At 39.3% G+C, this 19371-nt stretch overlaps 2 protein-coding genes across 3 annotated transcripts in view; one reads left to right on the top strand and one right to left on the bottom strand.

Moving 5' to 3' along the window:
- The window catches only part of LOC110528866 (gastrula zinc finger protein XlCGF17.1-like), a 212827-nt gene that overhangs the window by 60289 nt on the left and 133167 nt on the right, over positions 1-19371 (top strand). The window lies entirely within an intron of this gene.
- LOC110528884 (zinc finger protein 585A) overlaps positions 1-19371 on the bottom strand; it is a 244943-nt gene that overhangs the window by 222792 nt on the left and 2780 nt on the right. Inside the window, exons 2-3 of the mRNA XM_036973112.1 lie at positions 17211-17459; positions 12516-12764 (exon numbers count right to left, since the gene is read on the bottom strand). Of these exons, the coding sequence (XP_036829007.1) occupies positions 12516-12764; positions 17211-17459 (498 nt within the window). The remainder of the gene's footprint in view (positions 1-12515; positions 12765-17210; positions 17460-19371) is intronic.

Genomic DNA, 19371 nt, shown 5'->3' with positions numbered 1-19371 from the left:
GATGTTCTATTCCTTTTCTACGCAGCTTCATCTCAGGATGCAGAGTGACTTTCCTGTAAACAGTAGATGTTATATTCCTTTTCAACGCAGCTTCATCTCAGGATGCAGAGTGACTTTCCTGTAAACAGTAGATGTTCTATTCCTTTTCTACGCAGCTTCATCTCAGGATGCAGAGTGACTTTCCTGTAAACAGTAGATGTTCTATTCCTTTTCCACGCAGCTTCATCTCAGGATGCAGAGTGACTTTCCTGTAAACAGTAGATGTTATATTCCTTTTCCACGCAGCTTCATCTCAGGATGCAGAGTGACTTTCCTGTAAACAGTAGATGTTCTATTCCTTTTCCACGCAGCTTCATCTCAGGATGCAGAGTGACTTTCCTGTAAACAGTAGATGTTATATCCCTTTTCCACGCAGCTTCATCTCAGGATGCAGAGTGACTTTCCTGTAAACAGTAGATGTTCTATTCCTTTTCCACGCAGCTTCATCTCAGGATGCAGAGTGACTTTCCTGTAAACAGTAATGTTATATTCCTTTTCTACGCAGCTTCATCTCAGGATGCAGAGTGACTTTCCTGTAAACAGTAAATGTTATATTCCTTTTCTACGCAGCTTCATCTCAGGATGCAGAGTAACTTTCCTGTAAACAGTAAATGTTATATTCCTTTTCCACGCAGCTTCATCTCAGGATGCAGAGTGACTTTCCTGTAAACAGTAGATGTTATATTCCTTTTCTACGCAGCTTCATCTCAGGATGCAGAGTAACTTTCCTGTAAACAGTAAATGTTATATTCCTTTTCTACGCAGCTTCATCTCAGGATGCAGAGTGACTTTCCTGTAAACAGTAGATGTTCTATTCCTTTTCCACGCAGCTTCATCTCAGGATGCAGAGTGACTTTCCTGTAAACAGTAGATGTTATATTCCTTTTCCACGCAGCTTCATCTCAGGATGCAGAGTGACTTTCCTGTAAACAGTAATGTTATATTCCTTTTCAACGCAGCTTCATCTCAGGATGCAGAGTGACTTTCCTGTAAACAGTAGATGTTATATTCCTTTTCCACGCAGCTTCATCTCAGGATGCAGAGTGACTTTCCTGTAAACAGTAATGTTATATTCCTTTTCCACGCAGCTTCATCTCAGGATGCAGAGTGACTTTCCTGTAAACAGTAGATGTTATATTCCTTTTCCACGCAGCTTCATCTCAGGATGCAGAGTGACTTTCCTGTAAACAGTAGATGTTATATTCCTTTTCCACGCAGCTTCATCTCAGGATGCAGAGTGACTTTCCTGTAAACAGTAGATGTTATATTCCTTTTCCACGCAGCTTCATCTCAGGATGCAGAGTGACTTTCCTGTAAACAGTAGATGTTATATTCCTTTTCCACGCAGCTTCATCTCAGGATGCAGAGTGACTTTCCTGTAAACAGTAGATGTTATATTCCTTTTCCACGCAGCTTCATCTCAGGATGCAGAGTGACTTTCCTGTAAACAGTAGATGTTCTATTCCTTTTCTTTTAGCCATGTAAAGACTGATCTTTTTTTATAATCTGCTAAACCATTACAATTATAACTGGCTATACTTATTTCACCCCTTACCATAACTAGATACTATTCTCAGTCTAAACTGACCATAATTAGTGCTTGTAAAGTTACTGCCATCAGAGGTATTATGAAGGTCAAAACTAGAGCTTTCAAATGTCTGATATTTAGAATTCAAGAAATAGGTTCTATCAATATGTGTTTTATTCCCTTGCCTGTGAGCCAATGCCACAGATGTTAGAAAATTGAGACAAGATATTATGTGGGTGGCAAATCTGAGTAGGTTGACGTGTACGATATTGGATGGGATATAGTGAGAGTGTGTACGATGTCTGTATAAGAGTAAGACCACAATCTGTGATGTCCAAATAAATAATAACTCTGCCAATTTGCATAGTTGGGTGTCTATGTGTGTGTATTGCCTTGATATTCATGGTGATAATTGTAATCCATATCGTATCACCATCATAGTAGCATCATAATTACCTTTAACATAATTGAAACACATATCCCAGCATTTCCACAGCAACTGACGTTTCACATGATCATGAAAGAGACCTTGCATTACTCTAGAGACGACTCCACTACAGTACAAATGTATTCCATACAATATGTTATTATTCCCCAATTCCCCTTGCTTGTTGTAGACAAATACATAAAATATAGACAAACAATAAACACATTAAATTATAAAACAGTTAACAATAGAGAGAAAGGGAGAGAAGAGATGAGAAAAGAGAGAGAGGAGAGCGAGATCAGGTGTGTGTGTGTGTGTTTGTATAAGTCCGTATGTGTGTGTTCATATCCACTTCATAATGTTCAGAAAATGTTACAGTTCCCATACCTTCTATTTTTTTCTCGTAGCCTGAAGTCCCTTTAGAGTTTAGTACTGCCATGGTGTTATGGAGCTGTCTGGGAATAGCTGTCCATCTATAAAGAGTTTGTCCACATTGATAAAGCCACGCCTACCATCCATCCTTTGTTGTCTTTGTACCGGATACAGTCTCTTACGACGTTTGTTGATTTCCCTTAGAAATTGGTCATTGAGACCGAATTTGGTCCCTTTAAACTCCCTTCCTCTGCTTTTGATGAGCTCCTTGTTTGTTTTTAACTGACTTGACCAGTAAAATAAAGATGAACTAAAAAAGTGGGATTCAAATCCACTACACAACACATTACTAAACAATACATTAATTGCACAAAAACGGTGAGAAAAGGTGCCCACAAACTCTTACATAAAGCTGATTGAACAGCATAGTCCCAACAATTTACCACTACTACACCTGGCTATCAGCGGAGCCTTGTCTGGCAACGAAAAAGTTCATTCAGCCTCATTTACTGTTTTTTAAAGTAACATGGCTGACTTGCTTAAACAAATGTGGTTTCTACTGACAATTGAGATGTACAAACTATGGCATAAGGGGACGACGGATAAGAGGCAAACCGTAATTTCGATTAAGACATTAATGAGCGAGCTAGGACGGACGTAGTCAATATAACTATTTGTTCAGCACTGAAATGTACAGCAACAGAATTCAGAACATGGGCTGTTCTTACAGTGTTCTCCTTGTACGCCAAGTCAGAACCGTAGGATAAATAAAGGGGCATATAAGCAGACAATGAAAACCCTTACAATATTAAATGATGACTCTACAACATGTTATAGGCTACATGTGAACCACCAAGTCAGAACAGTGTGCAAAATGAAGAGGTGAAAATAGACCAAATTATTAGGGTGAGGCACATGGGTTACTAACATCTTACTACACAACATACACTTAGTATTACTTTTTTAGCTACAGTATACACATCTCCCTGGTATATTACATAATTTATGCAGAAGCATACAAGACATTTTTGGACTCACCTTGTTGTGCTGTGATCACTTGAACAGGAAGGTGGCGCGGCGGTCCTTCGTGGGTTTATTTTGTCATCAAACTTCATCAAAGTCTGTCATTCTCTGGATTTGTGGTGCTTCAATACAACTGGGAACTCAAGGGGAAAAATGATGACGTCAGTGATCTTAAGGTCATAGCTAAGAAAAAGTTCCCAATTTACAATTCCGAGTTGGATGAGTTCAAAACGTTTTCTCAGTCGTAGCTTGTTTTTCCCCTGAGTTCCCAGTTGTACTGAACTCACTCCAGTCAGATTTTGAAGTACAGAGTTAAGTTGTTTTGAACACGGCACAAATCAAGCTTCATCGACAGCATGGCCAATGTTGAATGTTTACAATTTTAAACTAGGAAAAGAGCCCCTTAATCTTAGACTTGAGACCACAGAGCCACTCCACTGAATAGCAGGCTAATTATTGCTTTGCAATGCTTGCAGTTAGCCACTGATTCCTTCCAAACCACTCATTGTTGAATTTGCTATTTGTTATGTAATGTGTATGTCCAATGGCCGATGAGCACTGATAGGTTTTCTCTATAATTTCTCATTATTTCTCTTCATATGACAAAGATTAAAAAGGATTTGCCAGTAGATTGTCAACTTGATTCATGATGATGACTGCTAGCTCAGATTTTGAAAGTATGATGTTGACATGATCAGTCCAATCAATGCGACTGTAGATATCACATGATTTGAAGTTATTTTATCTGTGGACAATGACCTTGAGCCTTCTTGGATGGGCACTTATAATGTAACTCTATGGCAGCACCCAAGGGGCTTGAATTTTCAAGTTCTACGCTTAGACTTGGTAGTGACGAATTGTCCACATGAATGACAGAACACTGAGCCAATAGCGGCACAAACGCTCTATTTTCTGCTGGCTTGCCCCACCTCCACAGAAGACAATGAGCTAGGCTGAAAGACCTGCATTTTGGAGCTGCCTTACTCAAGAAAACAAGAAAGAGACCATTTTTGAATGCGGCTTTATTAATAACTCAATTATACATTTTTACATTGTTTGCAAACAGATCATTTTTTTCACACTTTATCCCTCTGATGTCAGTGAAGCAGAGTCTCTGCCCAACTGCCCGAAATGGTCTGAAACACCTAAGTCTTTAAAGAGTCCCCTCCCCCCCAAAAAATACAAATAATAATAATACAAATCATAACAATAATAATGTGACACTGACTAATTGAGGAGAAATGTGTTTACTGTGATATGTGGTTGTCTCACCTGGCTTTCTTAAGATGAATGTACTTAATATGCTGGTGACGTCACAGGGTCAGAGAGAACTCCTGACTGTAGTCATACAAAAACACTCCAGGCACTCAGCCCATAAGAACCATTCATACTGTCAGATCTAATATGAAGAACTGAATACAACCATAAGAACCATTCATACTGTCAGATCTAATATGAAGAACTGAATACAACCATAAGAACCATTCATACTGTCAGATCTAATATGAAGAACTGAATACAACCATAAGAACCATTCATACTGTCAGATCTAATATGAAGAACTGAATACAACCATAAGAACCATTCATACTGTCAGATCTAATATGAAGAACTGAATACAACCATAAGAACCATTCATACTGTCAGATCTAATATGAAGAACTGAATACTAAAGAGAAGAAGAGGTTGACCAGTACATATTCATGTAACTTTATTTTTCATTGGCAGATCAATAAAGTTTGCTTCAATTATCCAAACACATTCATGATCAGTAACTAAAATAACTCATCTAGTTTTAAAGACAATTAATAAACACACGTATTCATTTCATAAACTGTGTATCATTAAAAAAAGTTGTAAAATAATCCCCCCAAACTAATGGTGAAAAGTGATCATCTCTATCTGATACATGTTAGGGGCGGAAGGTAGCCTAGTGGTTAGAGCATTGGGCCAGTAACCAAAAGGTTACTAGATCGAATCCCCGAGCTGACAAGGTAAAAATCTGTTGTTCTGCCTCTGAACAAGGCAGTTAACCCACTGTTCCTAAGCCATCATTGTAAATAAGAATTTATTCTTAACTGACTTGCCTAGTTAAATAAAGGTTCAACACATTTTTTTTAATTATTTGCAAAATACTGCAGAGGGACAACCTGGTCTCAGAGCAAAACGTATTATATGTTACAAAAACATCCATTCCACTCCATTTAGCATGTTAGGTTACATTAAATTGGACTACCAATATAAAAACTGAACTAAAATATACACTAAACATGTAAAGTGTTGGTTTCATGAGCTGAAATAAAACATTCCAGCAATGTTCCATGTGCAGAAAAGGCTTATTTCTCTCAAATGTTGTGCACAACTTTGTTACTATCCCTGTAAGTGAGCATTTCAGCCTTTGTCAAGATAATCCATCCACCTGACAGGTGTGGCATATCAAGATGCTGATAAAACAGCATTATCATTACACAACTGCACCTTGTGCTGGGGGACAATAAAAGGCCACACAACACAATGTCAGATATCTCAAGTTCAGGGAATGTGCAATTGTCATGATGACTGCAGGAGAGATTTCAATATTTATATCTCTACCATAAGTCACCTCTAACGTCCTGTTAGAGAATTTGTCAGTACATCCATCCGGCCTCACAACTGCAGATCACATGTAACCACGGCTGCCCAGGACATCTTCACCTGCAGGATTGTCTGGGAGGGGGGTGAGCAGTATTTCTGTCTGTAATCAAGACGTTTTGTGGGGAAAAACTCATGCTGATTGGCTGGGCCTGGCTCCCAAGTGGGCCGATGCCCTCCCAAGTCCCACCCATGGCTGAGCCCCTGCCCTGTCATGTGATATATATAGATTAAGGCATTGTTTATTTAAAATTACTGATTATCTTATACGAACTATAAATCTTTGAAATTGTTGCGTTTAGATTGTTGTTCAGTATAATACGACTTGTAGGAAGTATCGTATGTTAAGAATTACAATTCTTACGTTATTTTACGCATTGCTATTCATACAATATGTTACGAACTTGTAATATGTATGATATGTTACGAATTCCAATTTGTTGTTGGAATGTTAGCTAGGTTAGGGGTGAGGGGTTAAATGGTTTTAGGGGAAAGGTAAGCTACCATACTAAGTAGTTGCATGCTAAGCTAACATGCTAAGTAATAGCTAAAAAGTAGTAAGTAGTTGCAAAGTTGCTAATTAGCTAAAATACTACAGTTAACCTTGATGAGATTCTAAACACAGCAGCCTTTGGCTAGAAGTTTGAGTTACACGCCCACCCTTCCACAGAGCAGGAGTAAGGCTTCTCTCCTGTGTGTATACGTTCATGTGATCTTAAGTTGGAAAGTTGCGAGAAACTAGTTCCACAGTCAGAGCAGACGTAAGGCTTCTCTCCTGTGTGTGTTCTCTGGTGAACTTTTAGATCAGTTGACGTTGTGAAGCATTTTCCACAGTCAGAGCAGGAGTAAGGCTTCTCTCCTGTGTGTATACGTTGGTGTGTTTTTAAGGTGCCCAGAAGAGAGAAACTCGCCCCACAGTCAGAGCAGATGTAAGGCTTTTCACCTGTATGTATACGTTCATGTGCTTTTAAGTGGGAAAGTTGAGAAAAACTAGTTCCACAGTCAGAGCAGACGTAAGGCTTCTCTCCTGTGTGTGTTCTCTGGTGAACCTTTAGCATATTTGATGTTTTAAAACATTTCCCACAGTAAGAGCAGGAGTATGGCTTCTCCCCTGTATGTATACGTTCATGTGCTTTTAAGTGGGACAGTTGAGAGAAACTAGTTCCACAGTCAGGGCAGAAGAAAGGCTTCACTCCTGTGTGTGTTCTCTGATGAACCTTTAGCATATTTGATGTTTTAAAACATTTCCCACAGTCAGAGCAGGAGTATGGCTTCTCTCCTGTGTGTGTTCTCTGATGAACTTTTAGCTCATTTGATGTTTTAAAACATTTTCCACAGTCAGAGCAGGAGTATGGCTTCTCTCCTGTGTGTATTTGTAGGTGTATTTTTAGCTGTGATAGAAATGGGAAAATCTCTTCACAATGTGGGCAGTGATGAGACCTCTTGGCTCTCTGATCTTCCTGCTCTTGCTCTATGGATGTGGAGAATGTCTCAACATGGTCTCCTGTGTGAACAACATCAGAAGAACCAGTCAGTTGGTGTGATATACATGTCAATCAAATGTATTTTATGAAGCCCTTTTTACATCAGTAGTTGTCAAAGTGCTTAACAGAAACCCAACCTAAAATACCCAAAGAGCAAGCAATGCAGATGTAGATGCACAGTGGCCACAAACATCTCTCTAGAAAGCAGGAACCTAGGAAGAAACCTAGAGAGGAACCAGGCTCAGAGTGGTGACCAGTCCTCTTCTGGCCATACCGGGTGACAGGTAGCCTAGTGGTTAGAGCAAATCCCTGAGCTGACAAGGTAAAAATCTGTTGTTCTTCCCCTGAATAAGGCAGTTAACCCACTGTTCCTAGGCCGTCATTGAAAATAAGAATTTGTTCCTAACTGACCTGCCTAGTTAACCTGTTTGGGCGCATGTCCAAACGCTAGCGGGACACCTACGACAACATCGGGTGAAATTGCAGAATACAAAAATCGGAATATTAAACATTCATGAAAATAGAAGTGTCTTACATCATTTAAAAGCTTCTTGTTAATCCAACTGCGTTGTCAGATTTGAAAAAGGCTTTACGGAGAAAGCATACCACGCGATTATCTGAGGACAGCTCCCCACGTCAAAATACTTTTTCAACCAGCACAGGCGTCACAAAATCAGACAGCAATTAAATAAATCACTTACCTTTGAAGATCTTCCTCTGATTGCAATCCCAAGGGTCCCAGCTACACAATGAATGGTTGTTTTGTTCGATAATATCCTTCATTATATCCCAAAACTATCAGTTTAGATGGCGCGCTTGATTCAGTAGGTCACTTGTTCAACATGCACACAAACTAATCCTAAAGGTTACCGGTAAAGATCGTCCAAAAAAGTCAAACGTTGTTTCTAATTAATCTTCAGGTATTCTAATATGTAAATAAACAATAATATTTAAGACAGAGAATAGTGTGTTCAATAGCAAAGATAAATAACGAAGAGCGCACTCTCGTTGATGCGTGCAACATGACTACTTTTCTAATGGGGGACGTCTTGGAAAAACTACAAATACTCATTTTTCAAAAAACAAGCATGAAACCCTTTCTAAAGACTGTTGACATCTAGTGGAAGCCAAAGGAACTGCAATCTGGGTCCTATCAATTTGAATATCCCATAGGCAAGCATTGAAAAAATCTGTGACCTCAAGAAATAAAAATTCCGGATGGATTTTACTCAAGGTTTTCGCCTGTCATATCAGTTCTGTTATACCCACAGACATTATTTTTACAGTTTTAGAAACTTCAGAGTGTTTTCTATCCAATGCTATCAAGTATATGCATATCCTAGCTTCTGGGCAGTTTACTTTGGGCACGTCAATCATCGGAAATTCCGGACAACAACCAGTATGCTAAGAAAGTTAAATAAAGTTATATTTTTTAAATACACTACCATTAGTGGTGAAATAAATGAATACATTCTAAAGTTACAAATGTCCATGTTTTTGAAAGAATAGCAAATTTTTTGTCCAATCAAATAATGTCAAAGTGATCAGAAATACAGTGTAGACATTGTTAATGTTGTAAATGACTATTGTAGCTGGAAACGGCTGAAGATCTCGTACAACGCTGTGTACTACTCTCTTCACAGAACAATGCAAACAGTCTCTAACCAGAATAGTGTCTAGAAGGCCAGCATCCCGGAGTCGCCTCTTCACTGTTGACATTGAGATTGGTGTTTTGCGGGTACTATTTAATGAAGCTGCCAGTTGAGGACTTGTGAGACGTCTGTTTCTCAAACTAGACACTCTAAAATACTTGTCCTCTTGCCCAGTTGTGCACAGGGGTCTCCCACTCCTCTTTCTATTCTGGTTAGAGCCAGTTTGCACTGTTCTGTGAAGGGAGTAGTACACAGAACTGCACGAGATCTTCAGTTTCTTGGAAATTTCTCACATGGAATAGCCTTCATTTCTCAGAACAAGAATAGACTGACGACTTTCAGAAGAAAGGTCTTTGTTTCTGGCCATTTTGAGCCTGTAATCGAACCGACAAATGACCCAGATACTCAACTAGTCTAAAAAAGGAATGTTATTATTGCTTCTTTAATCCGCACCACAGTTTTCAGCTGTGCTAACATAGTTGCAAAAGGGTTTTGTAATGATCAATTAGCCTTTTAAAATGATAAACTTGGATTAGCTAACACAACATGCCATTGGAACACAGGAGTGATAGTTGCTGATAATGGGCCTCTGTACACCTATGTAGATACTCCATTTTTTTAAATCATCCGTTTCCAGCTACAAGTCATTTACAACATTAACAATGTCTCCACTGTATTAATGGTCAATTTGATGTTATTTTAATGGACAAAAAAAACAAGGACATTTCTAAATGACCCTAAATGTTTCAACGGTAGTGTATGTATTCATTTCAGTAGACTGTATGGGAATGGGAATAAAAACTATTCTAAAACTGGGTAGGAGTCAAAAACTAATAAGAGGCAAAAGTCGTGAAAATGATGAGCGATATCATCCTCCACTCAACATCACAAGGGTGATAGTAGAATTTGTGTGTTTAAAGTAATGACTAAGATATTTCACCCTGAGGCCTCTGTGTTCTTGGGGACCTTTAATGCAGCAGAAATGTTTTGGTACCGGTCCCCAGATCTGTGCCGACACAATCCTGTCACGGAGCTCTACAGACAAATCCTTCCACCTCATGACTTGGTTTTTACTCTGACATGCACTGTCAACTGTGGGACCTTACATAGACAGGTGTGTGCCTGTCCAAATCATGTCCAATCAATTGAATTTACCACAGGTGGACTCCAATCAAGTTGTAGAAACATCTCAAGGACAATCTCATAGCAAAGGGTCTGAAAACTTAACATAAATAAGCAATTGAATTTATTTTTAGATTTGCAAGAATTTCTGAAAACCTGTTTTGGCTTTGTCATTATGGGGTATTGTGATGTCATTATGGGGTATTGTGATGTCATTATGGGATATTGTGTGTAGATTGACGAGGAAAAACATGTAATTAATTTTAGAAGAAGGCTGTAACGTACCAAAATGGGAGAAATGGGAAGGGGTCTGACAGTGCCCTCGGAAAGTATTCAGACCCCTTGACTTTTTCCACATTGTTATGTTACAGCCTAATTCTATAATTAAATAAAAATATATCCTCAGCAATCTACACACAATACCCCATAATGACAAAGCTAAAACAGGTTTAGAGATTTTTGCAAATTTATTTAAAAAAAAACAAAAAAAACAGAAGAACAAGACAGACTCAAAATTGAGTTCAGATGCTTCCTGTTTCCATTGATCATCCTTGAGATGTTTCTACAACTTTATGTATGAAACATATGAAGTATACACTACTGTTCAAAAGTTTGGGGTCACTTAGAAATGTCCTTGTTTTGAAAGAAAAGCACATTGATTGTTCATTAAAATAACATCAAATTGATCAGAAATACAGTGTCGACATTGTTATTGTTGTAAATGACTATTGTAGCTGGAAACGGCAGATATTTTATGGAATATCTACAAAGGTGTACAGAGGCCCATTATCAGCAACCATCACTCCTGTGATCCAATGGCATGTTGTGTTAGCTAATCCAAGTTTATCATTAGAAGCTCTTTGAGAAAGTGGTCTGGCAGAGAGCCTCGGTCTCATGACACTTGCTCCCAACAGAGTTAGCTCTCGTTACAATGCTTTTCTTCAGACAATGAAATTCTCCGGTTGGAAACTTATTGAGGATTTATGTTAAAAACATCCTAAAGATTGATTGCATTCATCATTTGACTTGTTTCTACAGACTGTAACGGAAAAATGGCTGTGTTTTTTTGACTTGGCTATGACCTAACATGTTGTGCTTTCGCTGTAAATCACTTTTTAAATCGGACACCATGAGTAGATTAAGTGACCCCAAACTTTTGAATTGAGCTCAGGTGCATCCTGTTTCCATTGATCATCATTGAGATGTTTCGACAACTTGATATATAAAAATATTAAATATATATGTATCAGATATAAATCATCAGGATGTGACAGTCCACTGGTTATGTTCAACACTTCTCCAATCGTTGCCTAGTTAAATAAAGGTTAATAATAAGAGTTAGGCTCTCCATGAGCATTAGCTGCTACTTCTCTCAATCCCGTTTTAAAAAGTCTCCCTGTGTGACATTCCTTGAGACCAACCAGAAATGTTTCCTTGGCCAAATATTCCCAGATTGTCATAAAAACAACATGTTCTCTCATTTCTGCATCACCAAATGTTGAACGAGACAAAAGAGTAGGCTAGGTGAGCATCAATCGCTAGTTTGGTGCAGCAGACTGCAGGGGTGTAGTGCTGCAAGAGTGATGAGCCGCCACAATGGTGTTTGTTTAGTAGTTAGATCAATGTCTTGGACGATCACCTAATGATTAATGAGCAGTCCACATCACCAAATATTATAGCATAACATTACTGTTACAACAAAAACAACACCTATTTTCTTAGGAGATTTTAGGATGGTTTGCTGAATCGTCCCAAACTCAACAGCACGCGCCATTAGGCAGAATGTGCTTTGATTAAAACAAAATACAGAAAGTAGAAAATAATTGAACACCATCTGCTCTAATTTGCTCACCAAACAGTAATCCAAGAAGATTTAAATGCATATTCCCATGGAATTGATTGAGATCAAACGATTGGCATGCAGACGCAGCTTGATCATTTCACTGGTAAAACGTGAAGAATTATAATTCAATATTGACAGTCATGATGCCTTGGCCTATTTTGAAATGAGGTATGCCTAACTTAGTGATTGAGGGTGTTAAACATTTTCAACGTTCTTGAGACAATGTGTGGGCAAAGACAGGAGTTACAAGTTTAAATTGTTTTTGCTTCACTGTGAAGTCTTGAGTTGTTCAGGGATGTGTGATGTCAGAATTACAGAATTCAACCTAGCAATAGACTGGTCATAACTTATGGAGGTCTAATTTATGAAGTTAACTTATAGAACCTGCTCTTACCATGACTAACAGATGTACCAATCTCCTCCTCCTCTTCTTCATCTTTAATGATGACATTCAGCTTCAGTGTTTGACTGCAGTCTTCCAGCTTCACTGATGTCATCTCTGGATCCTGCAGAGCAAACTGGGCTCCACTGTCACAATCAGGACCCAGTGACTGTAGGTTTGGACTCAGTGTGGAAGGAGAGTGAAAGGATTGGTTTGTCCTCACTGTTGATGTTACCGGCCTCAGACTTAATCTGAGTCGGTCTGTAGTAATAAAGAGAAATGGACACAAAAGTTATTTTCTTGACAGTTCTGGCACTTTATTCTGTAAAAATATTTTCTTGTTTATCTTGTTCAATTATCTAATTTCAGTCGATCAGGTAGATAATCCCTGACAATACATTCATTCACATTAGACACAAAGTACACATTTTAAATTGCACAACATAAGTGCACTTAATCTATAGTAGATTTCCTAAATTCACATAAATGCATAAATGACTCAACAACCATTTAGTACAAGATCACAGTATGTTTCAGGCAGCACTATGTACTATTTTATGAATAACCTTGTCTTCACTGTATTATTTCACTCACAGAAAACAAATTGTATTTCCCATTCACACCATATTAAGAATTATCAGGAGTCGTACAGTGGCAAGTCAAATTCAAGGACTTTCAAGCACTAATATTTATTTACTTGAAGCCCCATGTGAAAACCCTGAATTATAGATAAATATAGAAACAACTGAATGTGTCTGAATATTAGTAAAGAACTGATAATCATTACATTCAGCTTCAGAACTGTAGAGCAACTGAAATGTTCTCTCTCTGATGAGGCACTACCTGCACTGAAGTCCGTTGATGCAGACCTCCTATGGTATCATGGAGGTCCACAAACAAACCTTTAAGGTCCATGTCTGTCTAATTCAGTACTAAGAAAATAAAACAAGAAATCCCTATTAACTTCTACCACACCCTCCCCTTCCCCAAAAACTCTCCCACACCCCCCAATAAACTATATCAATAGATCCCTTTCTGTGTTTGCAAACATTGGGGTTTTTATCATGCTGAGACAATCCACCCCCAGGTTATCCATCTTATCAAAAACCATACCGACAGTAACATCTGTTACCCCCAACAACTCTGCTGCAGTTTACAAGATAACTTTAAACCTGGTATTTCTGCTTTACACAATCCAAGTTGCTGATAACCTTACCAATGAATGCTATGAAGTACATTTTATTCAATATTAAAGTATCCTTTGTCATAGTGCATTTATGGGCACAAGATGAACAGGCCTCGAAACCATGTCAGGACTAGTAGAAAGACCAGTTCTGACAGTAGGTCCTCTTACTACGGGACCAGCTCCATCAGTCTGACAGTAGGTCCTCTTACTACGGGACCAGCCATGGAAGCTCCATCAGTCTGCACTGTAGTTCCACCAGTCTGTCTTACAGCCTCTGCATATGATACATCAAGACAGATTCTATATCTCTGAGCATCTCTCTGCACCTGGCATCCACCAAATGCTGCTCTTTGTCCTCCACACAATTGCAACACTTAACTGTCACATTGCTCCAACATTCAGCATAATCAAGTTCCCCACCACACTTGGCACATATTTTCACTCAACAGCTACATGTCCCATTCTTTGGCATTTAAAAACACTGTGATGATTCACCGTTGCTGATCCAGTTTCAACTGTTCTGCTACGGAACCCTGACCTGTTCACCAGACGTGCTACCTGTCCCAGACCTGCTGTTTCCAACTCTCTAGAGACAGCAGGAGCAGAAGAGAAACTCTCACTGATCGGCAATGAAAAGCCAACTGACATTTACTCCTGAGGTGCTGACCTGTCGCACCCTCGACATCCACTGTGATTATTATTATTTTACCCTCTTGGTCATCTATGAACATTGGAACATCTTGGCCATGTTCTGTTATAATCTCCATCCAGCACAGCCAGAAGAGGACTGTCCACCCCTCAAAGCCTGGATCCTCTCTAGGTTTCTTCCTTGGTTCTGGCCTTTCTAGGGAGTTTTTCCTAGCCACTGTGCTTCAACACCTGCATTGCTTGCTGTTTGGGGTTTTAGGCTGCATTTCTGTACATCACTTTGTGACTTCTTTAACCCTCTTTCCTACTGATCAACCTTTAGGCTTCAACCACTCTGTCCCCCTTCACATGTTCTTTAACAATATCATCCATGGACATAGATATTGGGACCTCAGAGATTATTACTCCCTTCAATGTAGCATAAACTCCAGGGTCATGGCTTCTGAGCTTCGTCCCATTATGATTTCCCATTTGAAGAATCTTCCCTTGCTGAACCTGACTAGTACAAGATATTAACAATCTACCACTTTCAATGTTTTATTTCACCTTTATTTAACCAGGTAGGCTAGTTCAGAACAAGTTCTCATTTACACAGATGCGGCCCAGTTTAACTTCACCTCTTTTTATGGCCTTGGTTAATCAGGGTGTAAATGAGGCCCTGTGGTCTCCTCAAACACCATCCCAACTTTCCACATTATTACTCTAGCTCCCTACCTTGGGCCTCTAGTTACTATACTACATGCGCCCCTGCTTCCAGTATCATTATCTCGGTTCTTCCTATGTCTTCCCACTACAGACCATTCACATACTAGGCCCTCATCCTCCCGCTCCATATCATCACAACTGTCCCCCACATTGATCGCATTCCAACACAGCTGTTGCTTCTCAAACTCTCCATTTCCATTGTTTCATTGGTGCAAAACTCATTCCATTGAGGGCCAATTCTCACCAGGTGTTCCTTTTTTCCTTTCAATTAAAACCTAGACAATCAGATGAGGGGAGTTCCTTTCTAATTAGTGACCTTAATTCATTAATCAAGTACAAGGGTGGAGCGAAAACCCGCAGACACTTGGTCCTCCGTGGAATGGGTTTGATACGTGCACCGATTCATCCTCATTAATCGACGCCATTCCATGCAGTTGGCCTGTCTCTCCAAATGGTGAAGGATAACTTCAGTTAGCTTCCCTCTATTTTGACACTTCATCACGCAGCCTCATGTCGCCATTTCACCACGAGCAAACTCCTAGAAAGACGACCGAAACCGTTGAAGCCGCCATTTGACTTGCCTCGTCCGAATCATCCTGATCTCGCGAGCTTACATTGACGAAACAGTGTATGTAAACTCGCGAGAACAGGATGGTTTGGACAAGGCTATTTACCAGCTCATAAACATTTTACACAAAACCAAGAACATGTAAAAACGACCTCAAATAAGTGGAATCTTAATGAAATGACTTTGACGAAAATATGTACATACACTCAGATAAACCCAAAGTCTAGTTATGTGACTTGTAAAATCGTTTTTAAATCATGTTCTTCACTAACTCGGTTAGACTCCAAAATAACACATACAATTAAAACCATTACCAGGCGTGAAACGGATTTGTTACCTAGCATGTTATATATTCTCTCGACATTAGAAAGTTTAAACATGCTATTACATACCTACAATGATACAAACGGAACGGAAAAATGGCTGTGTTTTTTTGACTTGGCTATGACCTAACATGTTGTGCTTTCACTGTAAATGACTTTTTAAATCGGACACCATGGGTAGATTAAGTGACCCCAAACTTTTGAATTGAGCTCAGGTGCATCCTGTTTCCATTGATCATCATTGAGATGTTTCGACAATTTGATATATAAAAATATTAAATATATATGTATCAGATATAAATCATCAGGATGTGACAGTCCACTGGTTATGTTCAACACTTCTCCAATCGTTGCCTAGTTAAATAAAGGTTAATAATAATAGTTAGGCTCTCCATGAGCATTAGCTGCTACTTCTCTCAATCCCGTTTTAAAAAGTCTCCCTGTGTGACATTCCTTGAGACCAACCAGAAATGTTTCCTTGGCCAAATATTCCCAGATTGTCATAAAAACAACATGTTCTCTCATTTCTGCATCACCAAATGTTGAACGAGACAAAAGAGTAGGCTAGGTGAGCATCAATCGCTAGTTTGGTGCAGCAGACTGCAGGGGTGTAGCGCTTGCAAGAGCGATGAGCTGCCACAATGGTGTTTGTTTAGTAAAGTCAGATCAATGTCTTGGACGATCACCTAATGATTAATTAGTAGTCCACATCACCAAATATTATAGCACAACATTACTGTTACAACAAAAAACTAATTTCTTACGAGATTTTAGGATGGTTTGCTGAATCGTCCCAAACTCAACAGCGCGCCATTAGGCAGAATGTGCTTTGATTAAAACAAAATACAGGAAGTCAAAATAATTTAACACCATCTGCTCTAATTTGCTCACCAAACAGTAATTCAAGAAGATTTAAATGCATATTCCCATGAAACTGATTGAGATAAAAACGATTGGCATGCAGACGCAGCTTGGTCATTTCACTGGTAAAACGTGAAGAATTATAATTCAATATTGACAGTCATGATGCCTTGGCCTATTTTGAAATTAGGTATGCCTAACTTGGTGATTGAGGGTATTAAACATTTTCAACGTTCTTGAGACAATGTGTGGGCAAAGACAGGAGTTACAAGTTTAAATTGTTTTTGCTTCACTGTGAAGTCTTGAGTTGTTCAGGGATGCGTGATGTCAGAATTACAGAATTCAACCTAGCAATAGACTGGTCATAACTTATGGAGGTCTAATTTATGAAGTTAACTTATAGAACCAGCTCTTACCATGACTAACAGATGTACCAATCTCCTCCTCCTCTTCTTCATCTTTAATGATGACATTCAGCTTCAGTGTTTGACTGCAGTCTTCCAGCTTCACTGATGTCATCTCTGGATCCTGCAGAGCAAACTGGGCTCCACTGTCACAATCAGGACCCAGTGACTGTAGGTTTGGACTCAGTGTGGAAGGAGAGTGACAGGATTGGTTTGTCCTCACTGTTGATGTTACCGGCCTCAGACTTAATCTGAGTCTGTCTGTAGTAATAAAGACAAACGGACACAAAAGTTATTTTCTTGACAGTTCTGGCACTTTATTCTATAAAAATATTTTCTTGTTTATCTTGTTCAATTATCTAATTTCAGTAGATCAGGTAGATAATCCCTGACAAAACATTCATTCACATTAGACACAAAGTACACATTTTAAATTGCACAACATAAGTGCACTTAATCTATAGTAGATTTTCTAAATTCACATAAATGCATAAATGACTCAACAACCATTTAGTACAAGGTTGCAGTATATTTCAGGCAGCACTATGTACTATTTTATGAATAACCTTGTCTTCACTGTATTATTTCACTCACAAAAACCAAATGTATTTCCCATTCACACCATATTAAGAATTATCAGGGGTCGTACAGTGGCAAGTCAAATTCAAAGACTTTCAAGCACTAATATTTATTTACTTGAAGCCCCATGTGAAAACCCTGAATTATAGATAAATATAGAAACAACTGAATGTGTCTGAATAATAGTACATATGTAAAGAACTGATAATCATTACATTCAGCTTCAGAACTGTAGAGCAACTGAAATGTTTTCTCTCTGATGAGGCACTACCTGCACTGAAGTCCGTTGATGCAGACCTCCTATGGTATCATGGAGGTCCACAAACAAACCTTTAAGGTCCATGTCTGTCTAATTCAGTACTAAGAAAATAAAACAAGAAATCCCTACTAACTTCTACCACACCCTCCCCTTCCACACCCCCCAATAAACTATATCAATAGATCGCTTTCTGTGTTTGCAAACATTGGGGTTTTTATCATGCTGAGACAATCCACCCCCAGGTTATCCAGTTTATCAAAAACCATACCGACAGTAACATCTGTTACCCCCAACAACTCTGCTGCAGTTTACAAGATAACTTTAAACCTGGTATTTCTGCTTTACACAATCCAAGTTGCTGATAACCTCACCAATGAATGCTATGAAGTACATTTTATTCAATATTAAAGTATCCTTTGTCACAGCATATTTATGGGCACAAGATGAACAGGCCTCGAAACCATGTCAGGACTAGTAGAAAGACCAGTTTTGACAGTAGGTCCTCTTACTACGGGACCAGCCATGGAAGCTCCATCAGTCTGACAGTAGGTCCTCTTACTACGGGACCAGCCATGGAAGCTCCATCAGTCTGACAGTAGGTCCTCTTACTACAGGACCAGCCATGGAAGCTCCATCAGTCTGACAGTAGGTCCTCTTACCACGGGACCAGCCATGGAAGCTCTATCAGTCTGACAGTGGGTCCTCTTACTACGGGACCAGCCATGGAAGCTCCATCAGTCTGCACTGTAGTTCCACCAGTCTGTCTTACAGCCTCTGCATATGATACATCAAGACAGATTCTATATCTCTGAGCATCTCTCTGCACCTGGCATCCACCAAATGCTGCTCTTTGTCCTCCACACAATTGCAACACTTAACTGTCACATTGCTCCAACATTCAGCGTAATCAAGTTCCCCACCACACTTGGCACATCTTTTCACTCAACAGCTACATGTCCAATTCTTTGGCATTTAAATATACTGTGATGATTCACCGTTGCTGATCCAGTTTCAACTGTTCTGCCTGCTGTCATGGAACCCTGACCTGTTCACCAGATGTGCTACCTGTCCCAGACCTGCTGTTTCCAACTCTCTAGAGACAGCAGGAGCAGAAGAGAAACTCTCAATGATCGGCAATGAAAAGCCAACTGACATTTACTCCTGAGGTGCTGACCTGTTGCACCCTCGACAACCACCATTATTATTTGACCCTGCTGGTAATCTATGAATATCTCCACCCCTCAAAGCCTGGATCCTCTCTAGGTTTCTTCCTTGGTTCTGGCCTTTCTAGGGAGTTTTTCCTAGCCACTGTGCTTCAACACCTGCATTGCTTCC

The sequence above is a fragment of the Oncorhynchus mykiss genome, unplaced genomic scaffold (genome assembly GCF_013265735.2).
Source record: "Oncorhynchus mykiss isolate Arlee unplaced genomic scaffold, USDA_OmykA_1.1 un_scaffold_222, whole genome shotgun sequence".
NCBI lineage: Eukaryota > Metazoa > Chordata > Actinopteri > Salmoniformes > Salmonidae > Oncorhynchus > Oncorhynchus mykiss.
The sequence above is the reverse complement of the archived record's forward strand: the minus strand, read 5'-3'. Positions and strand labels throughout refer to the sequence as shown.